This window comes from Herpailurus yagouaroundi, unplaced genomic scaffold (assembly GCF_014898765.1).
Source record: "Herpailurus yagouaroundi ecotype Mexico unplaced genomic scaffold, PumYag 205, whole genome shotgun sequence".
Taxonomy (NCBI): domain Eukaryota; kingdom Metazoa; phylum Chordata; class Mammalia; order Carnivora; family Felidae; genus Herpailurus; species Herpailurus yagouaroundi.
This window is the reverse complement of record NW_024412436.1, coordinates 14,811,409-14,825,994: the sequence shown is the minus strand read 5'-3', so window position 1 is coordinate 14,825,994 and position 14,586 is coordinate 14,811,409. Positions and strand designations below refer to the sequence as shown.

At 44.4% G+C, this 14,586-nt stretch overlaps 1 protein-coding gene across 4 annotated transcripts in view; it reads right to left on the bottom strand.

Annotated features, from left to right (window-relative positions):
- Positions 1-14,586, bottom strand: part of NVL (nuclear VCP like) — a 91,573-nt gene that overhangs the window by 70,845 nt on the left and 6,142 nt on the right. For 2 of the 4 annotated variants that reach the window (XM_040451957.1, XM_040451956.1), the window contains exons 3-11: positions 14,326-14,378; positions 14,145-14,244; positions 11,094-11,151; positions 9,431-9,688; positions 6,319-6,448; positions 6,044-6,120; positions 5,341-5,475; positions 3,460-3,561; positions 1,530-1,647 (exon numbers count right to left, since the gene is read on the bottom strand). In XM_040451957.1, the coding sequence (XP_040307891.1) occupies positions 1,530-1,647; positions 3,460-3,561; positions 5,341-5,475; positions 6,044-6,120; positions 6,319-6,448; positions 9,431-9,688; positions 11,094-11,151; positions 14,145-14,244; positions 14,326-14,378 (1,031 nt within the window). The remainder of the gene's footprint in view (positions 1-1,529; positions 1,648-3,459; positions 3,562-5,340; positions 5,476-6,043; positions 6,121-6,318; positions 6,449-9,430; positions 9,689-11,093; positions 11,152-14,144; positions 14,245-14,325; positions 14,379-14,586) is intronic. The other 2 variants (XM_040451959.1, XM_040451958.1) reach the window with 2 other exon arrangements.

The window sequence follows — 14,586 nt, the reverse complement described above, 5'->3', positions numbered from 1 at the left end:
CATGGGGGGAAGCAGGCAGGCATGGAAGGGGACCAGTGAGGACGGGCCGGAGAGCCGGGGGGCCGCCAGAAAGACAACGGTCATGCTCCAGCCACCTGTGCCGACGACGACCAGGACGAGGGGGTTGGCCACATCGAACACTGCTGAGAACTACCGAGCTGACCTGGCACTCACTGCTTGCCAGGCACCAGGGCACAGTGGGCCTTGGCCAGGCCCCACCACACCTGCAACAGGTAGGTCTATAGATGAGGAAACTAAAGAACAAAGGTTTGGAGAGGTCAGCGCTGGGATGCCCCACGATCATTCCATGATGCGCCTCAGTGCGATGGCAGAGGCGGACGTGGAGTTATGGGTGAGGTGCAGGGTGGAACAGGATACAAACGTGTTTACTTGACAGCGACTATGCCTTTGGTAAACCTCAGGGTGAGAAGAGAGACACAAGGTGGGAGGTTTCAGTGACACAGGAAGGCTCTTACATACTTGATGAAAACTGCATAAAAGCTCAAGGAAGAGGTTCATGCTATGAGGTCACTGCACGAGCAAAAGAAAGTACAGGAAGGGAGGTGGCACCTAATACTTCAGGCAGCATCATGAGCTGCACACGCGCGTTCACGTGATGACGCTCTGCGCGCGCTGAACGCCCCTGGGGCTGCGACCGGGATGGGAGCAAAGCTGATCCCACTGCTGAGGCATGTGGGTTTTAACGCCCGCAGCCAAGAGGACGAGCAGCAGAACTCTGTCCTAAAGAGAACCCCGTAGCAGTCAAGCAGGCCAACACAAAGGCACTGAAACAGCAACATTTCCCACATGTACTGTTAACATACAAACAACCAGGGGCGCCTGGGGGGCTCAGTCGGTTGAGTGTCCAACTCTTGATTTCAGCTCAGGTCATGATCTCACGGCTCGTGAACCTGCTGGGGATTCTCTCTCTCTCTACCCCCTCTGTCTGCCCCTCCCCCACTCATGGGCCTGCATGCTCTGTCTCTCTCTCAAAATAAATAAACAAAAAAGATGCAAACAACAGGTTATATATAACAAGGTGTATGGTGCGATCTCAGCATTGTAAGAAGCAAAACAATGTCAGTATATTTCTGTGTATACATGCATTAAAATAACTGTCAGGGGGCGCCTGGGTGGCGCAGTCGGTTAAGCGTCCGACTTCAGCCAGGTCACGATCTCGCGGTCCGTGAGTTCGAGCCCCGCGTCAGGCTCGCATCAGGCTCTGGGCTGATGGCTCAGAGCCTGGAGCCTGTTTCTGATTCTGTGTCTCCCTCTCTCTCTGCCCCTCCCCCATTCATGCTCTGTCTCTCTCTGTCCCAAAAATAAATAAACGTTGAAAAAAAAAATAAAAATAAAATAAAATAACTGTCAGATGCACTCCAAAAAATTAATGATCTAATTCTTTATGAAAAGGATTTTTTACTCTCAGCTTTACTCTACCTGAATGGCTCATGTCCTCACATGTTACTTACACTGGTAAAAGAAACACAATTTATCATCTTAAAATGAACGTAATTTTTTAAACTGACCGTCCATGCAGGTTAGGAGCTGGGCCACAATCCTTCGTTCCATATCTTTTGAAGCAACATCTCTTTTGGGGGTAATGGCGTCAATTTCATCAATAAAGAGGACACAGGGTGCATTTGACTGGAAATAAAAATACCACAAAAGGCCATCATAAACTGGAATTTAAATAAAAACTTAGAAAAAAATATTTTCTCAATTATTGCTAAAATACAAGTTCTCTTCTAATTTCTTACCAGCTTCTATACTGGCCATGTTCAACAACCTTTACATATTCTGGGTGCAAATAATGACATAAAGTTGATCTTTTCACTTTTTCTTAGTTTTAACTACAGTGACAACTAGTGACTCTCAAGTGTGCACAATGTCACAGCATCTACAGGGCATCTGCCATGAGCTGGGCAGGCCACTGAGGGTTTGTAAGGATCTTCCCATTTAATACGCCCCAAACTGCCATGAGATTTGAGCATTATTATTTTCTTTAAAGCGTATCTATTTTGAGAAAGAGAGAGGAGTGCAAGTGCCAGCAGGAGAGGGGCTAAGAGAGAGAGAACCTCAAGGAGTCACTGCAGAGCCCGAGGAGAAGCTCGGTCCCAAGACCATGAGTCTATGACTTCATGACCTGAGCCAAAATCAAGAGTTGGACGCTTAGCTGACTGTGCCAGCCAGGCATCCCTTGAGTAATGTTATTAACCCAGCTTCCCGGCAAGGAAACTAAGGGTTACAGTGGTTAAACCTCTTCTGTCCACGACCAGGCGGTCAGTGCATGGAGGCACGAGGACTGGAGACCATGACTCCGACTGGCAAGCATAGGCCTGTAACTATCACGTATCCTCAGGATAAAGTTCTAATAGGATGTAAATGTCTTCCCCAGATGTTCCTAAACACCCACATTTTAATAGTGAATTAAATAGTAATTTAATAGTAATTAACAGTAATTTAATAGTAATTAAATAGTAAATTCAATAGTAATTCAGAAATAAATTACAATTAGGATAAAGTCCAGTCTCGTAATTTCTCTGGTTAACAAGATTTTCTTTGTACAAGTTCAATTAGGCAAAAGAAGAATTTATCCTGGCATTTCTATGGTTGTTTTTAGAATGTGATAATCCTAAATGTTAAAAATTTTCATACTACTTACAAGTTGTTTGGTAACTTAATTTGTGCAAAGTGAAAGTGACAGAAAATCTCACAAGGATAATGGATTTTCTTTTTTTTTTTTTGATGTTTGTTTATTTTTGTGGGGTGTCTGGGTGGCTCAGTTGGTTAAGTGCCTGACTCTTGATTTCAGCGCAGGTCTTGAACTCAAGATTCAGGAGTTTGAGCCCCACATCAGGTTCTGTGCTGACAGTGCAAAGCCTGCTTGGGATTCTCTTTCTATCTCTCTCTGCCCATTCTCCACTCACATTCTCTGTTTCTCTCAAAAGTAAATAACATAAAAGAAATTTTTAAAAAATATTTTTTTTTGAGAGAGAGAGAGAGAGAGATCGCATGCACACACGCTAGTGGGGGAGGGGCAGAGGATCCAAGCAGGCTCTGAGCTGATAGCAGAGATCCTGACGTAGGGCTGGAACCCATGAACTGGGAGATCATGACCTGAGCCGAAGTCAGAAGCTTAACCGACTGAAGCTTAACCTAGTGAGCCACCCAGGTGCCCCAGGATATCTATTTTCAGCAAACACCCACTGGGTGTGACAGCCCAGAACTTTTCACCAATTACAGTTACACTTGATTTCAGACTGAACAGACGATGTTATCCAACAGTCTGTATCAGTGGATCTACTTTAAATATTTAGTCATCACGGATAACAGATCACCAAGTTTACAAGAGGATGGCAGGCGACCAGGCTGACAGACACTGGCCCTGGATGGACAGGCTCTCCGTCGTAACGCCGCACGAGCCGACAGCCCGACGTGGGTCACTAGCTGACTCACCACTGCCTGCTCAAACAATTCTCTCAGCTTCTGCTCAGACTCCCCAGACACTCCGGATACAATCTCCGTGGCAGCTACTTTCAGAATTGGGAGGTCCAGTTCCTGGGGACAAACACAGGAAAGAATGACCACATTTTGAAAATTTATCTTCCCCCTCCCTTTTCCTTATTCAGTCCCTCTCTCAAAAGTGAATTTTTTTTTAAAGTTTATTTATTTTTGAGAGAGAGAGAAAGAGCATGGGGGAGGGGGTGGACAGAGAAAAGGAGAAAGAGAGAGAGAGAATCCCAAACAGTCTCTGCACCATCAGCACAGAGCCCGACGCGGGGTTCGAACTCGAACTGTGAGATCATGACCTGAGCTGAAGTCGGATGCTCAACTGACGGAGCCCTACCCAGGCGCCCCTCAAAATTTAATTTTTAAAATGACCTCTTTTCTGAGGAATTTCATCTTTTGTGTTGGTCCGATGAAAACCATTATTTAAAAATCTACAGTTTAATTCAAACACAGTGACTAGATACTTCCACCTGTTTTTACTTCATAGGAGTCACCATGAAATTGTCGTTACGTCTTCTGAATAAAGGGTCTTGAATCTGCAGAGACATGTTTACCCCCGACTTATAGCTGAGCCAGAACAATTTTTTTTCCTTAAAAAACTTTTTTTTAATGTTTATTTATTTTTGAGAGAGAGACAGAGTGTGAGCAGGGGAGGCGCAGAGAGAGAAGGACACACAGAATCCGAAGCAGGCTCCAGGCTCTGAGCTGTCAGCACAGAGACCGATGCATGACCTGAGCTGAAGTTGGACGCTCAACTGACCGAGTCACCCAGACACCCCGAGCCAGAACAATTTAATAGGAAAGGGCAAGGGTTGTGACAGTCCTTCCCACTCACGCTACAGGCACTTCTCACCCCTGCATCCAGAGGAGGAGCCAGTTAGTCGGCAGAGGACAGGTTCCTGTCATAAAGGAGCAGCAGCCACTGCGGCCCCACCAGCACGGAGGGCAATAAGCCTGCCTCAGCCCTACTCATCCTCAGGCTGTTCTGAAAATCACTTCCTCAACCATGGGCAACCTGGGACCAGCTAGCATCCCACACTTCCTGTCTCCCACTCATTTCCGCTGTGACCGTGCACAGCGTTTACTTGTATGATAGCTGCTTAATGTCGGCCTCTCCTATTAGACTGAAAAGCTCCTTGAACGTAAACCTGGGTTTTCTGTACTTATCACTGTTTTCCAGCATCTGGCATGCACCTGTCACAGGACACTTTGTTCAACAGAGGAACAAGCGAGGCAAACCTGTCGTCCCGTAAGAGCGCCGATCCCGCAGATCCTAACCTATTAGTAGCCACTATGACACGCCATTCTTCAAACTGAAGTCACTGGGACATTTTGCATTTACCACCCAACAGTTTCCAAAAACAACTCATGGGATGAAAATAAGATTGCTAACTTTATTTTGCCAACTAAGTATTATTACCATTTCAGAAACGTTATTTTAACACTAAAAAGTATAAGAACATGACTCTGAATGGAGATTTTCAGTATATTTAGCTGTGAAAACCAATATAGTCCTTGGTTTCCTTATTTACTGCTTTTGAGAATCACTGGCTTAAAGGGAAAAAGGGAACTAAAATATACACTGTGTGTTAAAAAAAGGGTATTTACAGCCATATTATTTTGCTTCCCACCCAACCTTTGCCATATAAATAATCGGATGCATTAAAAAAATAGCATCTCACAAAGAGCTGCATGAAAGAGGTGAAAAATGAAGGGAGGGTCAGTCCTCCTGGGAATACGTCAAGTCCGGTTCAAGTTGACCAAAGAGGAAAATAAAGACAAACAGAACAAAAGCAACAGAAGCAAAGGCGTGTCAGCAAAGCTCACCCCTGCAATGGCGTGCGCGAGCAAGGTCTTCCCGCAGCCCGGCGGCCCGTGAAGGAGAACCCCACGTGGCGGGGTGGCGCCCAGGTGGCGGTACACCTCCGGGTGACGCATGTGGATGAGCATCTTGCAGACTTCCTAGCAGGGAATAAACAGGAAAGAGGTCTTTCACGGCCCGAGAGAGAAGGAATCCAAGTGGAAGGAAACCTGTTCTGCAAAGCAGCAGACTCATGAGTTTGAGCCCCGGCTCTGAGACCTACGGCGGGACTCCACAGGAACCTGCCTAAGCCTCCGTGTCCTCAGCTGTGGTAACGGCTACCTCGCACTGATGATGGAAAGTAACCACCACGGTAACTGGCAGAGTAGACACTGGACAATAACTAACAGGGTTACTTACAGTTTGGGTAGTGCGTTTGAGTTTCTAGGAATCTCCATTTCTTCCAGATTGCCCAGTTTGTTGGCATATAATTTTGCACAGTATTCTCTTAGAATTTTTTGCGTACAACAGTATTACTTACAAAGCATGAACCTTACGTACACCGTAATTAGTGGTGGAAAAGCGGAAGGTACTGTTTCTTTTATCCCTCAGCACCCTGCGGGGTACAGGCCAAGTTTCACCACCACCACCCCCCCCCTTCCAGGCTGCTTTCCGTGAATACCTGATTGGCAATACACCATCTGAGTAAAATTCTGAATGTGAACTAACTTTTAATGTTGTATCGCTGCCTCCAACATCTTCAAATTTCACCTTGGAGATCTGTAATTCCAGCCCCTTGGCTTTAGCTGGCAATCAAACGAGGAGACAAAAGATTAGTGATTCAGTAGTAACTCAGCGCTGCATTTAATAATGTTTAAGTAAACAGACCATGAGACACTGAAGTGTTTTCTCATGAACCGCACACAGCAGGCCCCCCAGAACGACAGCTGGGACTAGCGAAGCCTCTTTCACAGAATGTTCAGCCCCCCAGACCCATGGCTCACCTTTCCTCTGCAGGACATCTTGTATTTCTCCGTCTACTTCCTGAAGGTCTTTCTTCCTTTTGTTTCCCTTGCGCTTCAGCCTGCCTTTCCTTTTTTCATTACTCTCCAGCAGAGAAGCGTCTTTGGAATCCTGGAAAGAAAACAAATTTAAATATGCCATGCTTGAAATTACAATGGCAATGTTTTCTTAAAGAGGGCTGTTATTTAGGCGCACCTGGCTGGCTCATTGGAAGAACATTCAACTCTTGATCTAGGGGTCATGAGTTTGGGTGGAGAAATTACTTAAGTAAATAAAAAACAAAAACCAGGGACGCCTGGGTTTTTTTTTTTTTTTTTAAACAAAAACAAAAAGGTGGTCATTATTTACAATACCCCATTTCTTTTAGGTGTATTCTTATTTATTTTGAGAGAGAGAGAGAGAGAGAGAGAGAGAGAGAGAGAGAGAGAGAATGTGTGTATAAGTAAGGGAGGGGCAGAGGGAAAGGGAGACAGAGAATCCCAAGCAGGCTCCGCGATGTCAGCACAGAGCTTGACGCAGGGCTTGAACTCATGAACAGAGAGATCATGATGTGAGCTGAAATCAACGGTTGGATGCTTAACCGACTGAGCCACCCAGGTGGCCCTAAAATACCCCATTTCTGCCCTGGCACTTGCACCTACCTTGGCTATTCCCAACCTCTCTGCTCCAGGATGGTAGCTGCTGGAGAGCATCCTTCTTTTCCACAGCTGTAAAGCTCAGTTTATGCCCTGACACACGATTCTTCTCGTTAGAGTTAATCTCATGCCCATATTCCCAGAACGCTGAATTTGCAACTGTATTATAGCCTACCACAATCTGCCCTGTGTTTGAGCAACTCTCCTTGTTTCTTTCATGGGAGGTGAGATGCTCATGTTCACCTTTAATTTCTCACTGAGCTTTTCACCAGTTGGTCTTCATGTGATGCCTGATGAACCGCTAAATTAAATATGACTACAGAGCTGCTTTGAAAGCCATGAAAAAGTATAACTCAACTTAAGACTCAAGCTATTCCCTTAACCTTGCAATAATGTCCTCTAGAAACATGATTAACACAAAGAGGTTTGAAAAAGGTCTAGTGAAAATTCAAAAGGAGAACGGTTTTGCCACATCAAGTAAGTGGTTCTCGAAAACCACTTACAGTGGTGTTGTCCAAGAGAAACACAATGTCACATACAAAATTTTAAATATGTTCTAGTAGCCACATTTAAAAAAGGGGGAAATCAACAAGTGAAATTTAGTACCTTACTTAACAAAATATACTCAAAATATTATCGTTTCAACATACAGTCAGTATAAAAAATTGAGAGGTCTTACATTATCTTTTATAGTAAGTCTCCAAAGTCTAACATGTATTTTATGCTAATAGCACATCTCAACTTGTACACTAAATTTTAGTGGGAAATATTTAATTTGCATTTAGACTTCATAAAACTTACAGCTGAAAGAGTACATTCACATGCCCAAGTTGTTCCAAACATACTTAGAAGTTTTTTTGTGTTTTAATTTTTTAAAAATGTTTATTTACCTGTGAGAGACAGAGATAGAGCATGAGGGGGGGAGGGGCAGAGAGAGAGAGGGAGACAAGAATCTGAAGCAGGCTCCAGGCTCCGAGCTGTCAGCACAGAGCCCGATGTGGGGCTCGAACTCATGAACTGTGAGATCATGACCTGAGCTGAAGTCGGACGCTTAACTGACTGAGCCACCTAGGCGCCCCATATTAGAAGTTTTCTAATAACTGAAGTATTATTTTACAAATTTAAATGAACAATTCAGTTCCTCATTTGCACTAGCCATATTTCAAGTGCTCAAGAGCCACGGGTGGCTAGCACTTACCACACTGGACAGTGAGCCCCGGGGGCATACTCAGGGTCTATCGCGGGACAGATCACTGTAAATCCCCTCTCCTAGGGGATCTCCTAGGGGATCTAATGCCAGGCATTAGAATCAGTTAAGGGGGCACCTGGATGGCTCAGTGGGTTAAATGTCCCACCCTTGATCTTGGTTCAGGACATGATCTCACAGTTGGGGAGATGGGAGCCCCACGTTGGGCTCTGTGCTGACAATGGAAACCTGCGTGGGATTCTGTCTCTCTGTCTCTCTCTGCCCCTCTTGCACTCGTTCGCGTGCCTCTCTCGCTCTCTCTAAGAAAAAAAAAAATCAGTTAAGGATGGTGCCCAGTGTGTTCACTTTGTGATAATTCATCCAGCTTCACTTTTATGTACAGTATACTGCAACTTACAAAGGTTAAAAAAAAAGGGTGTCCCTTATTCAGTACATTTTCACGGTGTGCCTGTTTGTACAGGCTCCCTGAAGGCATTACCTTAACACGAACCACACAGCTATTTCACGAGCTGACTTCCCTTCCTCTGACAACAACCAGCCTTCCAAACATAACACGCACATGAGGTACCTATTCTTTAACTCGCACTAGTAAATGCACCTCGGAAAGTTCATCAGGCACGAATTCGACCAACTGCCTGACAACAACGTGCTGGGTGCATTTTAGCCAGGGAGACACTATGAAGCAAAACAAAGGTCTTGCTCTCCGAAGCTGAAGACAGAAGACAAAGAAGAAACCCAACTAAACAATTCTACAGTAAGTTCTAAGTGGTCACAAGGGCTTGACCAAAAGGAGATGAGGCAGGAAAGAGCATCCCACGACGTGCTATTTAACACGTCAGTATGTGACTCTGCGAAGATTACAGGGAAACAAGATGGTGTGAGTCACAGGAATCTGGGGGAGTTTCAGACAGAAGCATGAGTGCAAACGCCCCAGGTGAGAGTGAGTGGGTGCTCTGGAAACAGCGCCAGGCCACGGTGGCTGAGGCGAAGCGGGGAGGCGGGCAGCAGATGACTGAAGTGCCAGCAGGACAGCCACGCACACAGGGCTTTCCCGGCCATTACTTGTGAGGACTCTGATTCTAGACTGAACGGAGTCATTCTTAATACGCGAAAGAACCACCCGACTTAACTCGTAAAAAGACATCTGCGTGTGGAGACTAATCTGGAGGAAGGTCATCTCCGTCACAAGGCCTGCGCTTGGAAAGAAGCGGTGGCGGTAACGGGGCCGTGAACACATCACTACAAAAGTACCTCTCTCTCAGATCCTGGCTTCTTGTGCTTGCTCTTCTCGCCTGCCAGGTCCATCTTTCCACCGGGAGTTCTATCAATAAACCACCCTCCCTCTGAACCCCTGGCAGGGGTCTTCGAAGGAATGGAGTCTGTTCCGGAAGGTGTCCGTGGGGCCGAGACGGTGGCTTCTCTGTGATCCATCTCGGGAGTCCGTGAAGCAGAGTCGGGATGTCCTTTCCGATATAAGGAGAGCAGGGAGCTGTTCATGTGATTTGCCGCCTGGCAGAAACACGACATCGCCTACGTCACCGCGCTGGCACGCACGGACACGGGCTACCCGCACGAGCAGCCACCAGCAGCTTCCCTCACAGCACTTCCAGTCAGAAAACACGGGTGTTGACAGATGCTTCACCAACATTTCCTGTTCAAACAGATGTGCCCCCGCTTCACCGCCACTTAATAAATGAAAGTTAAAGAAAACCGAGGAAGCGTGCTCGCTTTTTAAAAATATAACATAGGGGGCGCCTGGGTGGCTCGGTCGGTTGAGCGTCCGACTTCGGCTCAGGTCATGATCTCACGGTCCGTGAGTTCAGGCCCTGCGTCGGGCTCTGTGCTGACAGCTCAGAGCCTGGAGCCTGTTTCGGATTCTGTGTCTCCCTCTCTCTCTGCCTCTCCCCTGCTCATGGTCTGTCTCTCTCTGTCTCAAAAATAAATAAACGTTAAAAAAAAAAAATTAAAAATATAACAGAATTGGGGGCCCCTGGGTGGTTTAGTCGATTCAGCCTCTGACACATGATATTGGCTCAAGTCATGATCTTGCGGTTGTGAGCTTGTGCCCTGCATCCGGCTCCTCGCTGAGCGTGGAAACTGCTTGGGATTCTCTCTCTCCACCTCTGCCCTGCTCACTCTCTCTCTCTCTCTCAAAATAAATAATGAACTATTAAAACATATAACAGAACTGGGCTTGACAATGAGCTGGCCAAGAAGAGCCACTATTATCTCATCAACTCAAAACCAGATCACATGTCATTATCATCCTGATTTTGTCAATAAATCAAAAAAATGGAATTACCAATGGGAACAAAAGAGAGTAAGTTATAAATCATCTGGAATCACTTAAATATGTCTCTTAAATGCAACCTTACTTATTGGCAACCGCAGCCCTTTAGCAGAAAATGTATCCTTTTCTCAATTTTTACTATTAATTCCCCTTTCTATTCCTGTGTACCCTTATTTCAGGCCATTCTCTTCCCTTCTTCTTCCTATAAAACAGGCCATAAACACAAATACTGAAAGGATGGCCTTCCCAAGGACTCCTCAACACTGTCCACAGAAGTATTGATGAAGATGTTTAAAAATTTTTTTTTAATGTTTTATTTATTTTTGAGACAGAGCGAGACAGAGGGTGAGCAGGGGAGGGGCAGAGAGAGAGGGAGACACAGAATCCGAAGCAGGCTCCAGGCTCCGAGCTGTCAGCACAGAGCCCGATGTGGGGCTCAAACTCACAAACCGCAAGATCATGACCTGAGCCGAATTCGGGACGCTTAACTGACTGATCACCCAGGCGCCCCTTGATGATGATGTTTAAATCTCTTATTCTATTCCACACTTTTTTTTTTTTTTAAGGAGGGTTCATAATGACTAAAAAAAAAATAAAAGTGGGTCCATTAAATGTTTGGCTTACCTGTGGATCTGGGTAATCTTCCATATTTGAATCATGATCTGAAGAGCTTTCAGTATACCTCAGTAAGAAGAGGAAAAGAAACATTTTAAAGGCTTTGCTCCCACATCCTAAAAAAAATTACTACCCCAAACAAAAAATTTACTAAGGCAAAGTATTATGGTGCTTAAGAGCCCAAGGCTTTGCGATCTGAGAATTCTGGTTACTGGTTACCAGCTTCTACTTAACCTCTCTGAGCATCAGCTTTCTTATCTATAAAGAGAAGATAACATGTAATGTTCACATCTCTGAGTCAGTAGAGGATTAAACAAGCTGACAAAGTCCTTAGAATACACGTAAATGCTTAAAAACTGTGGTTATTTTAATTTTTTTTTTTAACGTTTATTTATATTTGAGACAGAGAGAGACAGAGCATGAATGGGAGAGGGTCAGAGAGAGGGAGACACAGAATCTGAAACGGGCTCCAGGCTCTGAGCGGTCAGCACAGAGCCCGACGCAGGGCTCGAACTCACGGGCCGCGAGATGGTGACCTGAGCCGAAGTCGGACGCCCAACCGACTGAGCCACCCAGGTGCCCCAAAACTGTGGTTATTTTAATGCACGCAATAAATAAAAGTGAAGTGCAGAGTCCTATCAGACCCAAAGGTCTCATTAGGAACATCAGATGCCAACAAAAGGAAATATTCCAGCAAGTAACTGAGTAACAAATTCACAAATTCAACATGACCCATCTGTGTGACCAGGGTAGCTTTCCCAAGTCTGCCCATGAGAAATGAAGGTAGGAGAGATTTTCATATGATGCATGAGAAAGAGGGATAAATCCTATTAACTACAAACTGTAGTGCAGGCTCAGCTCATTATAACCCAGAGGTGATGGACCCTGCTACTGTTCAATGGTGTTTCTTTAGAAAGTAATTAATAAAAAAAGGACTCTTCCTAAGTAAAAAGGTTTACATGCATGACATGACCCATCTTTATAATTAAGACATGAATTCTTTTGCTACTCATTAAATTCTATTAATATACTTTTGGGCGTTTCTAATCAATGTAAAGAAGGTGGATTATTCAACTATTTGGAAAAGAAATAATTTTGCCTTACAATTTATACCCTACAAAGTGGATTAAAGAGTTAAATGGAATGCTATAAAGAAATAAGGATTCCACATATTGTTGTGAGACGTCTTTCTGAGTATTTCAGCACAAACCATACAGGAAAAGACTGACATATCTGACTAGGTAAAGATGCAGAACTTCTTAACCAAAAGACACTTTTTTATTTTTTAAAGTTTGTTTGTTTATTTTTCAGACATACACACGCACACACACACACACACACACACACACACACACACACACACAGAATCCCAAGTGTCAGAGCAGAGCCCAAAGCAGGACTCGAACTCACAGAACTGCAAGATCATGACCTGAGCCCAAACCAAGAGTCAGCTCTCATATGACAGACAAAACCCATAAGCAAGCAACTAACAAAGGAAACATGAAACAGTCAAAAAGTTTTAATCTCACTAGTTATCAAAAAACTACAAATAAAAACATCAATTTTTGCCTAGGAAGCTGGCAAAGATTACATAACAGTGTAACTAGAATTGCAAAGGTACAGAGAAACGCACTCTATTTTTTTTTTTTTAAGTTTATTTATTTATTTATTTATTTAGAGAGAAAGACAGCAAAGGGAGGTGCAGACAGGGAGGAAGAGAAGATCCCAGGCAGGCTCCACACTGTCAGCAGGACTTGAACCCACAAACCGCGAGATCGTGACCTGAGCCTAAATCAAGAGTCAGACGCTCAACCAACGGAGTCACCCAGGCACCCTGAAGTCTTTATACAAAGTTGCTGGGAATATAAACCGAGGCAACGTTTTTGGGAAAAGAACTCCAAATGTAACAGAATTCTGAAAAAGACATCTTTGACCCCGGCAATACCACTTCAAGAATTTAACGTTAAAAAAAAAAAACATATACAAAGATATATGTGCTGCAGGATTATTTACTGTGTGTACGATAGTGCAAAACTGGAAACAACCAACTGTCCACGAGTGTGGAACGAGTTAAGAAAATAATGGTAAATCCAAACGAAAAGGCAGCAATGCAGCTATAAGGTGAAAAGGAGCGATCACCACAGATCCTATAAACATTAAAAGAAAAACGAGGGGTGCCTGGGGGGCTCAGTCAGTTTGGGTGTCCGACTTTGGCTCAGGTCATGATCTCACGGTTCGCGGGTTCGAGCCCCGCGTCGGGCTCTGTGCTGACAGCTCAGAGCCCGGAGCCTGCTTCAGATTCTGTATCTCCCTCTCTCTCGGCCCCTCCCCCACTTGCGCTCTGTCTCTCTCTCTCTCTCTCTCTCTCTCAAAAATAAATAAAATGTATGGGGCGCCTGGGTGGCGCAGTCGGTTAAGCATCCGACTTCAGCCAGGTCACGATCTCGCGGTCCGTGAGTTCGAGCCCCGCGTCAGGCTCTGGGCTGATGGCTCAGAGCCTGGAGCCTGTTTCTGATTCTGTGTCTCCCTCTCTCTCTGCCCCTCCCCCGTTCATGCTCTGTCTCTCTCTGTCCCAAAAATAAATAAATAAACGCTGAAAAAAAAATTAAAATAAATAAATAAATAAATAAAATGTAAAAAAAAAAATAAAAAAAGTATTTAACAAATGTAAAATCGATTCATGATAAAAACTCTCAATACAAACAACCTCAAGCCGTATGATAAGCATCATAACAAAGATCTGTAACCAGGAGCTAAGGAAATACTCAGGACGCCAAGGCCCCACAAAGGCACTAATGTGGCCTCTTGAAAGCTGAGTGGGAGTTCCTAATGGGAATGAACCCTCCAGCTACAGAAAACCACTCATACAAAGGCACAAAGAAAGAATCCAACCTCTCTGGGCAATAGTGAGCATTCGGTGTGCCCAAAGCAAAGGTCTGGAGAGGTCAGGTATTCTGCACAGCCTCGCTGGCAAGGAAAAGCCACGGAAAATTTCACAACTGGCAATGTATGTGATCAGGTTCATGGTTTTCAAGTCACCCTCTTTTCTGTAATCCTTACTCGTTTTCCTCTTCACCTTGTCTTGCTCTTTTGGCCAGATGCTCATCTTCTAATTCTGTTAGATCCTTAGGTTCTTTCTCACTGGTAATTACGCTAAATACTGAAACAAAAAGAAATAGTCGTGAGCTAAAACAATTCTTTAACTTCATTAATAATTCAGCTCTAACACTAAAAGACTCACCTTTTTCTACCTGAATCCTAAAAGCATTTCTTTTTCTTCGACCATAGTCTATACTGAAAAACAGAACAAGAAGCTTAGTACAATGGTCTCCACCAACATTTTCCCGTTAAAACCAATCTAAATTGATCCCATTAATTTGCATGAATATATAACTGTCACTGAATTCACACCGACCATAAGCTTAGTTTTGAGTAACTTCTGAGTTTACACTTTCACTACTGTAATTTTTTTTGGTTAGAGACGGGGTTACAGCATCAGAAA